This window comes from Geotrypetes seraphini, chromosome 1, assembly GCF_902459505.1.
Source record: "Geotrypetes seraphini chromosome 1, aGeoSer1.1, whole genome shotgun sequence".
Classification (NCBI taxonomy): Eukaryota; Metazoa; Chordata; class Amphibia; order Gymnophiona; family Dermophiidae; genus Geotrypetes; species Geotrypetes seraphini.
This window is the reverse complement of record NC_047084.1, coordinates 377,797,601-377,812,485: the sequence shown is the minus strand read 5'-3', so window position 1 is coordinate 377,812,485 and position 14,885 is coordinate 377,797,601. Positions and strand designations below refer to the sequence as shown.

Here is a 14,885-nt window from a genome sequence, read left to right as displayed (position 1 = left end):
AAAGAAAGGAAGAAAGAGACAGGGGCAGGGAGAGACACAGAAAGAAAGAAAGACAGCCATATATTCTAGCACCCGTTAATGTAACGGGCTTAAACACTAGTAATTTATATACATCTTAAAGTCCCTTACAATACATATTTGGTAGTAGCATGCAAAGAATTATTTGGCTTAATGAGATACTTTTGAAACTTTACTTTTTTATCACTTGAAAAAAAATCATTTGGGGTAACTGAAGGTGTTGCTTTACGTACAGCAAACAAAAAACAGGCAATATGTGGGTGGTTTGACAGGCAAAATTGCTGATTAAGGTGATGACATTTACCACTGAATCTTTAATTTAAAAGTGTTCTCTGCACAGAGCAATTAATGCAATATAGAAAAAGTGTTGAACTGATATGTGAATCACTCTATTTTAAGAAAAGTGCTTTATCACGTATACTAGAGTGTTGGGGAAAATACATCTGCACTTTGTCTTTTCTTCCATACTCTTTAGGGTTTTTTTTGGTTTTTTACATTTATTTGCTTAGTTTTTACATAGACTTTTGTTTATTGACTTTCTAGCTCTTCTTCCACTATCCCTCTTAGGTTGGTGTCAAAGACATGGATGGCCCTTCTTCCACCCACCCACCCCCCACTAGCTTATGTTCACTTAACACCTGCATATTTGTTAAACCCGCTTCAGGCTAAATGCCACAGAAAGCCCCATTCAATATAAGTAGAATTTTGGTTCTTGGAACAACTTTTTTTTTTTAATTTAAATGTTCAGTATATTTTATATAAGCTTGATCAGCTCAAAAAATTCCTGTTAGATAGGGAGGCTATATTAGTTGTTCACAGTGAAGATCAATAGATGAGCGATTTGATTTTAACCCTTTGTAATTTCAGGTGATTGCTTCTATGCCTATTTCTTTAAATGGTTATTTATTCCTTTCTCCCTTAATGGGGACTTTTTATTTTCCTTTATTAAGGGCTCCTTTTACAAAGGTGCGTTAGAGCCTTAACGCGCAGAATAGCACGTGCTAAAATGCCGCGTGCGCTAGCCACTACCTCCTCCTTTTAAGCAGGCGGTAATTTTTCGACTAGCGCATCTTAACGCACCTTAGTAAAAGTGTAATGCTTATTTTGGAATAACATAACATCGGGTTTCTAGACCGCATAAGCTTGAAGTTCAATGCTGTTTACCAAAAGTTAAATAATAACAGAGGAAGAAAACAACGTGGATCTAATTAGCCAAATATTTTGAAAAAAGATACGTTTTCAATTGTTTTCTAAAATGTACACAGAAATGAGATGTGAATAACAGATGTCAGAAATTCTTATCATAGAAATAAATTTAAAATAAGAAAAAAGAGTGACCTGTACTTTCTGCATCACTCTTTCTCATGAACTCTCATCTGCTTTAGCGTACAAAAACAGAGGACCACCATATGGAGAATAAACTATAGATGTCACCAGTTTCTTAGGTGCAGCAATCTCCAGTATACCAATATCATAATCATTTTTTTTCTCCATTGCCTAAAATGTATGTTAATGTGGACCTGCTCTGTATGATTAAAAAGATAACACAGTTCTATCTATGGTGATCCTCTACATATATCTGAGAATTCCTATGATTGAGATTGATGCTTAAACTATAGGCAGTGCATCTTGTATATATGTATTTAGGCCCAAATTCTATAAATGGCACCTAAAGTTGTGATTGGTGCCTATAGCCGATGTATGTGCACAACTTAATTGATTAGTAGGCCTAACTGTCGCCAAAAATTGTCAATTCACGTCTCACACTTGACATTAATTGGAGTTAATTAAAAGTTCCGCACATAACTTGGTAGGCATGATTCTGTAAAAGTTATGCATCAGTTCAAGTGCGCCCTGCTGAAAAAAGGTTAGTGGTGGATTGCGGGCGTTCTTTTAAGTTATGCACAAGTTTTTGACTTATGTGCCGTTGTGCGTACAACTTAGGTGCAAGCCTGTAGGCCAAGAAAACCCTGGTGTAAATGATTGCGCCTAAAAGTCGATGCTTAGCAGGGTTTAAAGAAGGTTAGGATAACTTCCTAAAGTGGAAGTTCATAAGCCATTCTACGATGGATGTGGGGAAATCTGCTGCTTATTCCTAGGATAAGCAGCATAAAATCTGTTTTATTCTTTTAGGGTCTTGTCAGGTTCTTGTGACCTGACAAGGCCACTATGGGAAACAGGGTACCGGGCTTGATGGTCACTCAAAAAGTGTATGAAGATGAAAGTGAGGTAAATCAAACCTTGACAAATCCAAAACTTCACCTCACTCTACAAGAAGAGGAAATGAACAATTCTCCTGCTAAATCTCAAAACTGAGATCAGCCACCTCTGATACGTTGTAGATTTTAACATTTAAAGTGCTCCGTCATCTTCTAATCTTTTCAGAAGTAAGACAAACCAGTTGCATCAGGTAATTTATTCATTTATTTTTCTTCCATAGTGCAGAGATACTAGCATGCCCCCGACGGGACCCGTTTCGCCCAAGCAGGGCTTTTTTCAAGGGTTCACAGTGGGTGCTCTTTCTTCAGCGTCCTCACATTTCAGGTGCTAGATCTGCACTATGGAAGAAAAATAAATGAATGAATTACCTGATGCAACTGGTTTGTCTTACTTCTGAAAAGATTAGAAGATGACGGAGTACTTTAAATGTTAAAATCTACAACGAATTTATTTTGTTTTTCCCTTTCCTTTTGTAATTTACCCTCAATGTTCTCTTCTTTCCTATTATAAAGTGTATTTCTTTCCCCTCTATCCTATTGTTTCCTGTAGTAATTTGTCTAGTATTTAAATGATTTTTATATTTTTATTTTTATTAATGTTATTGTTTTATCCTGTATTCTTTGTATATGTAAATCGCTTAGTAATTATGATAGGCGATCAATCAAATAATGAATAAACTTGAAACTTGAAACTTGTCTTACTTCTGAAAAGATTAGAAGATGACGGAGTACTTTAAATGTTAAAATCTACAACATATCAGAGGTGGCTGAGCTCAGTTTTGAGATTTAGCAGGAGAATTGTTCATTTCCTCTTCTTGTAGAGTGAGGTAAAGTTTTGGATTTACCGGGCTTGATGGACTTACAGTCTGTCCCAGTATGGCAACTCTTATGTTTGTATAAGTTGCACATAACTTTTACAAGATCGCAAACCCCTCCCCCCCCCTTTTTACAAAACTGCAATAGCGCCGGTGCGCTGAATGCGCTGCTCCCGATGCTCATAGGAACTCAGCACGTCGGCTAAGCTAAAAAACACTATTGCGGTTTTGTAAAAAAGGGGAGGGGGGGGTTAGTGCCATATTAATCCGCACCAATTTTCCAGGTGCCATATAAAGAATTTGGGCCTCAAGGCACAATTACTGTTGCATTATTAATAGATTCTGTGTGCACAGCCATAATGGAAGTCTCAAAAGAGGCTAGTGTTGAGCCTTTTAACATGGCTGAGGCTGCTGGCATCAAGGGGGTTAAATCAGCTGGGGAGGTTAGGATTGATCGTAAGAAAGGGCAATCAAAAGGGAGGTGTAGCTTGTTAAGAAAAGGGCTACAGCCCATCAAGTCTGCCCACTCTACTGACTCACCCCATTAAGTCTGAGTGCTGCTCGACCCACATAGGGATCCCAGGTTCTGTGCTTTGTGTACCACGCCCTTGAGTAGGGTCCAGGCTTTTTCTACGGACTCCGTCTTCCTTGCGTTGTTGAGTTTCTTTCCCACCATTTTCCTCATGGCATCATAATTTCCTTTTCTGAAGTTGAGTGTTGTCGTTGCGGTCCTTTTCACCTTCGATGATACAATTTCTAATCTGCACTGGATCGTATTGTGATCGCTGTTCCCCAGTGGGCCTAGTACTGCCACCTCCTTTGCGGGTCCCCCTAGTCCGTTGAAGATTAGGTCAAGAGTGGCATCTCCCCGTGTTGGTTCCATGACCGGTTGTTCCAAGAAACAGTCCCTTGTGGCTTCCAGGAATTTGGCCTCCCTTGTGCAGTTTGAGTGCCCGATACTCCAGTCTATCCCAGGGTAGTTGAAATCCCCCATCACCATCACCCTTCCGCTTTTGCTTACCTGCCTCAGTTCAGCTTCCAGGTCTTGGTCGATCTCTTCCGATTGCCCAGGTGGTCGATAGTACAGACCTAATTTCATGTCTGTTCCAGATCCTCCCGGTAGCTTGACCCATAGTGATTCTAAGCCATCAGCCTCTACTGTTGTTTCAATCCTGGTTGAAGGTATGGATTCCTTTATGTATAGCGCTATTCCTCCACCCTTTTTGTGTGTCCTGTCCCTCCTGTAGAGTTTGTACCCTGGTATGGCCACATCCCATTTGTTGTCATCAGTCCACCACGTTTCTGTGACTCCAATTATGTCTAAGTCCTTTTTGCTGGCTATGACTTCTAGCTCTCCCATTTTGGCCCTCAGGCTCCTAGCATTGGTATATAGACAAAGTAAGTCCCGGTTGGTTGCCTTCCCTGCTGGTTTTTCCTCGTGGTCTGGTGCTCCTACCGTCCCCCTCATGGGCTGCTGGACCTCGAGCCTCGCCTTGCTCATCCTCCTCCTGTGGTGCGCCTGTTTCGTCCTCAGCCTGATTCCCCATTTTTGGTTGTCCCTCTGGTTCCGGTTGCTCTCTGTTATTACTGCCCACTAGTTTCCTCTGCTCCCTGGGCCCCTGCATAGCGTCCTTAGGTCCTTTTTCCAATAATTCCCACTCAGTCCTGAGCCCTTGTTTACAGTGTCCTTGCTCAGTATCTTTAGTTGATACTTTTGTCCGATGTGTCGGGGCCAGATCGACTATCGGCTTTCCCCTTTTTCTCAGTTTAAAGCCAAGTCTATGATGCTCTGGACTTTGCGTGCCAGCATCCTCGTCCCAGCCGTGCTCAGATGCAGTCCGTCTCTCCTATAGAGCTTGTTCTTCCCCAAGAAAGTAGTCCAGTTCCGAATAAAGTGGAAACCCTCCTCTTCACACCATCTCCTCAGCCAACCGTTGATTGCTTGTAGCTCACTCTGCCTCCTTGCGTCTGCTCTCGGTACTGGATTGGCATGACCTGCCCCTTGTGAATCCATGTTGACAGGGATCCCTCAGATTCCCCTCATCCAATATCGTGTCTAATTTCCCTTTAAGTAGAGTTTCCATGAGTTTACACACTATTGATGTGAGACTTACTGGTCTGTAATTCGCAGCCTCCGCTCTGCAACCCTTTTTGTGCAGAGGAACAACGTTGGCAGTTTTCCAGTCCAGGGGGACTCTTCCCGTACTTAGGGAGAGATTGAAGAGCATGGCTAACGGTTCCGCCAAAACATCGCATAGCTCTCTGAGCACTCTTGGGTGCAGATTGTCCGGTCCCATGGCTTTGTTCACCTTGAGTCTTGACAGTTCTCTGTAAACATCAGCTGGTGTGAACTCAAACTTCTGAAATGGGTCTTCCATGCTTTGCTTTGCTTCCAGCCGAGGCCCGTGCCCTGGTGCCTCGCAGGTAAAGATTGAACAGAAGTAATCATTCAGTAGTTTGGCTTTATCGGAATCTGTTTCCACATAATTCCCGTCTGGCGTTCTAAGGCGTACTATCCCGTTTGTGTTCTTCTTCCTGTCGCTAATGTACCTGAAGAAGGATTTGTCCCCTTCCTTGATGTTCCTCGCTAGAAGTTTGGCCTCCCTGATTGCTGTTTTGACCGCTGCAGACTTTGTCCTGTATTCAATGTTTGCTTCTTTTTCCCCCATGCATTTGTATGAGAGAAATGCTCTTTTCTTCTCCTTGACGAGGTATGATACCTCACCTGTGAACCATTGGGGTTTCCTTTTTCTTTGTTGTTTGGTTACCGATTTTATGTAGCGGATAGTTGCCTCATGAAGGATCGATTTCAAGGTTGACCACATAGCTTCCACATTATCAGTTACTTCTTGAACCTGCAGCGTCTGGTAGACGAAATCTCCCATGCATGCGAAGTCAGTGCCCCTGAAATTGAGTACCCTTGTTTTTGTTTGTGATCTAGGGAAGCCTTTCTTAAGGTTAAACCATACCATGTTATGGTCACTGGTGGCTAGCGTCTCTCCCACCGAGACCTCCGAGATGCTTTCCCCATTCGTAAGTACCAGGTCCAGGATGGCCTGGGCCCTAGTGGGCTCTAGTACCATTTGTTTGAGCCGTACTCCCCTCATGGATGTTAATATCCTCCTGCTATCACAAGTTGTCGCTGATAGTGTGTTCCAGTCTACATCAGGCATGTTGAAGTCTCCTAATAGAATAGCCTCCCCCCGTAAGGTGATATTCTCAATGTCTTCAATTAATTCTGTGTCCTTTTCTTCCGATTGTCTCGGAGGTCTGTATACCACACCAAGGTACAGGCATTTTTCTCCGCCTCTGGCCAAGTTTACCCAGATGGATTCCCCAGTATACTTGACATCCGTGATTCTGGTTGTCTTAATGTTCTCTTTGATATAAAGTGCTACCCCACCTCCTAACTTACCCTCTCTGTCTTGTCTAATCAGGTTGTATCCTGGTATAGTTATATCCCACCCATGAGAGTCTGTGAACCATGTTTCGGATATTGCTACTACATCTAGGTCTGCATTAACTATTTCTGTTTCTAGTTCTAGAAATTTATTCCCTAGGCTGTGTGCGTTAACATACATAGCTCTCCACTCTTTCTGTTTACTAAGCTCCTGTTGTGAGCCACCCATTTGAGTCAAAGTGTCTCCTAGCGATTCTTTTGCAGTAAGGGTACTTACCTCAGACCTAGAAGCATAATGTTGGTTCGCCACATCAGGATTGTTGCTTACTGCTCCGGTGTAAAAGTGGGTACCCACCCCCGACTTACCTAGTTTAAAGCCCTTCGAAGTAGGCGGGCTTTAGTGGGCAAGTGGTAGGTGGATCGATGGGGGTCTAAAGCATGAGAGATTTTCTGGTGGGCTTTTGTTTTTGGGAGGATAGGCAGTGAGAGAAGGGTAGTGTTGGTTCTTCTGAGGCGTTTTTGTCCCTCCCAGCCCTTTCCTTTCATGGGCTCAGGGTGATGGGATGATTAGGATATTTGCTTTAGGGAGAGGAGTTGGGAGTTGGTCGAGCTGGACAGGAGAAAAGGGATGACTATGAGTTATGCGTCTAGCAAAAGGAGGAATTTAACAAGTTCAACTGCATCACTGCCTTGAGTGGATTGCAGGTTTGGGTCCTGCGGCACCATGAGCCCAATGTTGAGTACTGAGTTAATTGGCTAGTTCAGCACCGACCTATTTAGGGTTCATGTTTAGTGTTTTATCGCAATCATTTTGAAAAGTTGTGCTGAATTTATTTAATAATAATAATAACTTTATTCTTCTATACCGCTATAATCTTGCGACTTCTAGGCAGTTTACAACTGAAGAGAGCTGGACAATCAGCGATTTACAGTATGCAGATAGAGAAATTACAGTATACAGAATCTTAGAAATACAGCAATTATAATACAGAAATAAGATTTTGATCTATGAGATTATGTGAAATTTTGAATAAAAGCTGTGGCCAGTTAGTTGCCACATATATAGTGGATCAGTTTCTTTGTGATAAATTTGTTGGGAGTGTGCCTACAATGTGGATATCTATGTTAGGAATGAAACACCTTGGGTGTTAATCTGTATGAAAGCGAGTCAGCTTTGCTATGGCATCAGAAAATAAGCTACTATGACTGTTTAAATTTTTCATTCTGGTGGGCAAGTCTTTGAAAGGATGAATGCTGAGAATTTGGGGCATGTTATATATTTAAAATGATATGGGGCCCATTGACATCGTATGTTACCTCATTATAATTGATTATTGAATGTGAGTCAGTTTTTGCTATTTTTTTAAATATCTAGGGAATGGTGGGGGGGTTATTTCTGTTATAAATTGTTTTTTAAATATTTACACTTGGGGTGGGAAGATATCAGTAATTTGAATGGGGTAAGGTTTTTTTCGGTAATATGTTTTTGTGTTTTATTGAATAATCATTGGGTGGGTGAGTGGGTGGGGGGAAAATGGTTGATTAGGAACATGTATAAGTTGAATGTGCTTCTATTGTATAATTATACGTTACATTTGTTATATTGCACTATTGAATTTTGAAAATTAATAAAGTTTTTTTTAAAAAAGAAAAGAAAATAGGCCACTTTGGGGCTAGGAATACCCAGAAAAAGAGCCAGGATGCTTCTGTCTTTCCAAAAGGAGAGTGCACACTAGGAGGTCTCCCTACAAAATTTTATTAGCTGTTTAGGGGGCCACCATAACAGTTTCACACATGGTTGATATGTGCTGATTCCTATGTTAAACAGCTAATACAGAAAACACCATTTTGGGTGGGGGTTGTGCCTTACAATTTATGCATGAGGTGTTAACATTTGACAACCATCCTAAAATTGCTGGAATCACCCCCAGTATTCAACACAGGTTTTACAGCTACCACCTGTTAATTTTGTCTGTGCATGAGTAGAAACTGCAAAACTTTACTGCAGTGCTGCAAACATGGAACGGTGTATTTCAATACAGCACTTCTCTTTGAAGTGCGAGTTTCATCTGTGCTGGAGAGAATCACTGATAATTTGATTATCATGTGGGGCTTGAATGCCTGTTAATTATTGAAGTAGATGGGCCTAACTCACATTGAGATCATCCCTTAGTATAATTATTTTGTAGAGCACTGTGATTTCAAATAAAAGTCATACAAACATTAAGAGTGAAAAAGATGTGATTGTCCTCTTTAGTCTATTGAATTTTTTTTTCCACCTACAGGAAACAGCGAAAAAAGTTGCATGACCGTCTTAGACACAGTCTTCGCTCTGAACGGAACAACATGGTGAATATGGCCAATGGGCCGCACCATCCAAATCCTCCTCCAGAAAATGTTCAACTGGTGAATGTAGGTTTTACCTTCCAAGTTATATGTACACATCTCTATATATTTAGATGATATAAATATAAACCAAAAAAAAGAGAGAGAAAAAACTAAGAAAACATACTATGGGCTCCTTTTACAAAGGTGTGTTAGAGCTAAAATGCATGCTAAAATGCGCGCGCTAGCCACTACCGCTTCCTCTTGAGCAGGCAGTAGTTTTTCGGGTAACGCACACTAATCCGGTGCGTGCACTAAAAACACTAGCGCACCTTTGTAAAAGGAGCTCTATGTTGGGTTCTAGTGCACGAGAGAACTTTTAAACCCACTTTTGTTAGATGAAACAAAAATTCATTTGCAGAAATAAATCTAGACCCCTCCTTCCTGTTCACGGCAAAGTATTAATGAAACATATTTAATAGGTAATCATAATTGTTTTAAAACTAATAATACTGATCCATAAAATATGGATCCATTTCACAGAGTAATTTAAATGAATAACCCCTTGGATTGACAGACTACTACTACTATTTAATATTTCTATAGCGCTGAAAGGTGTATGCAACGTTGTACATTTTAACATACAGTAGACTAGACCAATGCAATGTACAATAGGCATAGTACAAATAATATTTACATAAAATAACCCCCCCAATTTTTTTTTTTTAATCTTTATTGATTTTTAATCTGAAACAGTGTCATACAAATGATCAAACAGTAGGTATTACATACATTACACTAATATCTGTACAAATAACATATATATCATATATCATTCAAGATTTTCAGTTATCCTATATATAATAATAACATAATATAACATAACAGTATAAATGAAAAATAAAGTTACCCAAATGTCCCCATCAATATTTATTCCCCTCCCTCCAACCCCCCAACCCCCATGGATGTGTAAAGGTAAATGAACAAAAGGAAAGATAAGATAAATATAAATTATTATAATTTTACAAATTTAGTCAATGGACTCCAAACTTTATTAATTACACAACTAAATCCCCTACACTCAGCATTAATATCCAAAAATTAATATCTCAAATGACTTAAAATTGCACATTGATTCTAAGTAAACAGAAATCTGCATAAATCAAATATAATAAACATAATAGCAAGCCCAATACTCTAATACAAACATTGGGGTCCTTTTACTAAGGCGTCAGCTCTGACGTCGGGGAAGACTTCCGGGTCAACTACTGGTGGCGTGCTGAGAGCACTGCCTGCTGCAAAGAAGACTGCAATATGGAGGGCAGTTAAAGGTGCGTATCGACCAAGCTTTCCAACCCTGCAGGATCCCCGTGACCACGAAGGGGGTCCCCACAGGATCCCCGCGACCCAAGGCAGCGACCCCCACGGGATCCCCATGACCTGGAGGGGGAACCCACAGGATCTCCATGGGTCCCGCGTGATTCCCGTCATCCCCATTCCCGTGCAGCTCTCTATTCTACACCTCTCAGGATTTTGTAGACTTCGATCATATCTCCCCTCAGCCATCTTTTTTCCAAGCTGAAGAGCCTTAGCCTCTTTAGTCATACGCGAGGAGTTCCATCCCGTTTTATCATCTTGGTTGGTCCTCTTTTAATCTTTTCTAGTTCTGCTATATCTTTTTTGAGATAAGACAACCAAAATTGAACGTGAATGGTGAGGTCACACCATGGAGTGATACAAAGGCATTATAACATTCTTAGATTATAGAATGATAAGGGATAGTGGATGCATAAATGTTAGCATCTATGTTACAGAACTGTTCCCTCTGATCCCCCAGAATTCACCATTAAAAAAATACAGTTCTAGAAATATGATGATGCAAGAAAACCCTGACAGTGTCCAGCATGCTGGCCAATGAAGTACAGTGCTAAAACCTTGTTGCTCTAAGCCATTCTTACCTATTCCCTTTCACTACACCGATTTTGATCCTCCCTACCTTCTTGTTCCATCCCCATCATCCTACAAAAGTCTCCCAGTTATATTGTAGGATGATGCAAATGTCTTCACCATGTAGATCAAAGATAAGCTAACCATTAATGTTCTAACCACCTCCTGCTATCCTTTTATTCTGTCTCTTTCATGCCCACTTAGGGCCAGATTCACTAAACTGAATGATCGGGCCTGATCCGGTCCTGACCTGGGCAGGTCCAACAAATTCACAAAAGTAAAATATGCAGATGGGGGTGATTGGAGGAACGCCTGCATGGATCGCCCATGTGCAGACCATCTGTAGATGGTCTGCACATGCCCATTGGAGCCATGATCTTTTTTTTTGTATTTTTTTTTTTAGTAGTTTTGAGCCCTATGAGCCTGTGGTTTTAACCCGCGGGTTAAAACCAAGGGCTCACAGGGCGGGGAAGGGCAGTGCAGGGCAGCAGGACTTTGGGGAGATTCGGGGCAGTGAAGGGCGGTAGGACTTCGGGGCAGAGAGCAGGAGATTTGTGCTTGAGTTGGAGCAGAGAGCAAGATATGCAGTTGTTAACCACTGAACGACTGGTCTCCAGCAGTCGCTTTTGGAGTTGATCGGCGAGCCCAGTTGGATCTGAAACTTACTTTTGTGAATTGCATCCCTGCCTACTTTGTATGTGTTTCTCCTCATTTGCATGCACGGATTCGAAGCGGATCGCAGGAGAGGTTAGTGAATAGTGCAGGAGGGAAATCTGGTCGCTAAGGGCTCACAAAACGATCGATACACGATCGGTTTGCTTAGTAAATCTAGCCCTTAGTGAGCTGCTATCTTTTACCTCTCCCTGCAATTACTAGCTGTGCCTGGTTGATAACTGCAGTCTTCTGGCAAGAACCACACTACCTGCGGCCCCAGTGAAGGATACCCCCTCCCTCATATACTGCCCGTCCCTCTCCAAGATATGATTATGGATGCCCAGTAGCTCCATGCCACCCACATCTCTCACTGGAGAGGGGGACTACAGTAAATCTAGTTCTCAATGACTCACATTACCTGGTGTAAGTGGTATAGCAACTATCATAATGTAATCAAATGTGATGTTTTTCACTGGAGTTTTCCCAAGGGAGAAAAGTGTCCCCATGGATCTGCACTGGAAGCAGATTCTCATTCATTCTTGAAAGGGGAGAAATATGCAAGGTGATCAGATGTGCAGGTGACACACAATAGTTTCCAAGTAGTTAAATCATGAGAGGATTGTGAGGAATATCAAGAGGCCTTTTTCAGAATGGGGAACTGACATCTAACTGCCGGGTGAAACAGAATGAGGACAAGTGCAAAGTGATGCAATTGGGGTGGAAAGTATCCCGATTATGTGGATATACATTAGTGCTGGGTTTGGGTTCTGGGTTAATACCCAGGAAAGAGTTCTTGGCATCATTTTCTTTTCTTATGTAAACCGCTTAGAACTTAATGGTAACTGCAGTATAGAAGTAAATTTTTATGTTATGTTATTGTGGATAATACTTTGAAATCCTCAGTTCAATGCATGGTGTCAGCCCCGAAAAAGCAAATAGAATGTTGGGAATCATTCAGATCAGTATAGAAAACAAAACTGGAAATATAATAGTTCTTCTGTATCGATCCGGGGAGCGACTGCATCTGGAGTATTGTGTACTGCTCTGGTCACCACCTCTGAAAATAAATACAGCAGAACAGGAAAAAGTACAGAGAAGAGTGACAAAAATGATTCAGGAGAGAATGTCTCCCTTATGAAGACAGGCTAAAGAGGTCAGCGCTCTTCAGCCTTAAACCGGGGTGATGGAGAGAAATTGCTGTATGACAGAAATTTATAAGATTGTGTGCGGTATGGAACAAATTCATTTAGGACAACACAAAGGCAGCGGTCACTGCTCTCTACATATACTCAGTACCGTTTACTATCTGGGCTACTGTAACATCCTATACCTGTCATGCCCAACCAACATGCTAAAACAATTACAAACAGTCCAAAATACAGCTCTTACCCTGATTTACTCGCTGAAAAAATATGACCACATTACCACCGCTTTCCGAGATTCACACTGGCTCCCAGTACAAGCACGCGTACAATACAAATTCTACTGCACCCTATTCAAAACCCTAAATGGAAACGGACCAAGCTCTCTGAGCAACCGCCTAATCGGGAAAAACACATCCAGACCAAGGAGAACTCATGCACACTTTACCCACCCCCCAATCAAAGGTATACAAAGCAAAAAAATATATGACACACTATTAGCCACCAGAGAAGCGAAACTAGACCACCACCTCTCCAATCTGCTGACTATGATGCCAAACTACAAAACATTCAGGATAGAACTTAAAAACTTTTCTATTCAAGAAATTTTTCAAATGATCTAACTAAACCTGATTGACCCTCCACAGATCCCAGCGCATACTACATCTATTAACCATGTATTCTCCCTGGAAATGCCCAGGCCAACTCTTGTTGTAAACCGCCTAGAACTGAAAGGTATTGGTGGGATAGAAGACACCAATGTAATGTAATGTAATAGTGGTGAAGAAGATACCAAGATAATTTATTATGGGGGGGGATTTATTTTCATTAAATTTCTTTATTAATGTTTCAAATGAAACAGAAAATATACAGAAAAAAACTAATAATAAAAAACAGTAAAAGTAAACAATTTATCTTTTTTTAAAAAATTAAAAGTTTATTAATAGGTTTCAAATACAAAAAAGTATATAATAGAGCACAACAGGTATAACATAATTTACAATTGAACAGACCGCATCATGGAGAAATGGTGCAATATTTTACTAAGCCACGGTAGAGGTTTCTACCTTGGCTCAGATCACTAAATGCTCCAATGCTTATAGGAATTCTATGAGCGTTGGAGTATTTAGCCCTGGGGGGGGTGGATATGAGATAATATACACACCACAACCATCTAGGCCATTTTTCTGAAAGCTGAGTCTGAATAAATGTCAGAATGTGAATGCTTCAATCTGAAAAGTGTCTGCCTGTGCTCATTCAGCAGTATGTGTCTAAAAATGTAATATCGAGCGAGCATGTCATCGAAAGAGAAACAGAGACATCCTTCTCCACAAGTCACTATACTTCAACAACGCATCATTCTACAACTGTCACACAGACGCCGAGCCACAGGTATGAAAATGAAAATTCTTCCTGTATGGAATCTGTATGTCGAAAACCAGATTTTATTACGGTGCGGTCTCGCTGTTCGCTGGGGAAAACCCCATGAACGCCAAAAACGTAAATGAGGAACCATTGATCCTAGAGGGAAAAGAGAGTTAGGTTCCTGTGTGACCCTGCTTGTTGAATATTTTTACTGTCTAACACCATAAAGTCATTACTTTGTGTACTCTTCTTGTAAAGCAAATACAGAAAACTGTGGAATCGATGATCTTGATTTTATAGTTTGTTTATTAAAAAGTCTTCACAATAAATGGTGCAGTCCAATAATACAATCCGATAATACACAGTAAAAGTTTTGTGGTATAGACCCAACACGACCCGTGTTTCGGTCATAAAGACCTTTTTTGGGGGTCCTCCGCTTAGTAATATATGCTTAAATTCAACGGGTTGCCACATCTGATCTGAGGTCGTACCTCTTAACGGTTTCACGCCCTCTTGAACTCTCTCTTCAAAGTTCTTTTCAACTTTCCCTTACGGTACTTGTCCGCTATCGGTCTCATGCCGGTATTTAGCCTTAGATGGAGTTTACCACCCGCTTTGGGCTGCATTCCCAAACAACCCGACTCTGAGAAGACCCGGACCCGGTGCGTCGGGGGCCGCTACCGGCCTAACACCGTCCTATCTGTTTTGACCACAAGGTTTGGTATGCTGTAAAGCAGTGTTTCGCAAACTTTCCATCCGGCGGCACACTAAATCTAGCGCCCCGGCCGGAAGACACCCAGAGGTGCGCTGACGTCGACGCGAAGTCTTGCGCATGCATGACATCATCGCATCGACGGCTGCGCATGCACAGAGGCCCATCTGGCCGTGACCCACTGATGGAGAGATCCAGGAGGTGCCGGGAGAGGAGCAGAGACACTGGCCAGGAAGAGAGTCATCTGCGCTGGCTGACTTCCTACAGGACATGCCTCTCACTGCGAGA

General features: G+C 41.5%; 1 protein-coding gene across 6 annotated transcripts in view; it reads left to right on the top strand.

Annotated features, from left to right (window-relative positions):
• The window catches only part of NRG1 (neuregulin 1), a 406,539-nt gene that overhangs the window by 372,782 nt on the left and 18,872 nt on the right, over positions 1 to 14,885 (top strand). For 4 of the 6 annotated variants that reach the window (XM_033915843.1, XM_033915812.1, XM_033915832.1 and 1 more), the window contains 2 exons: positions 8,738 to 8,864; positions 13,782 to 13,912. In XM_033915843.1, the coding sequence (XP_033771734.1) occupies positions 8,738 to 8,864; positions 13,782 to 13,912 (258 nt within the window). The remainder of the gene's footprint in view (positions 1 to 8,737; positions 8,865 to 13,781; positions 13,913 to 14,885) is intronic. The other 2 variants (XM_033915850.1, XM_033915822.1) reach the window with 1 other exon arrangement.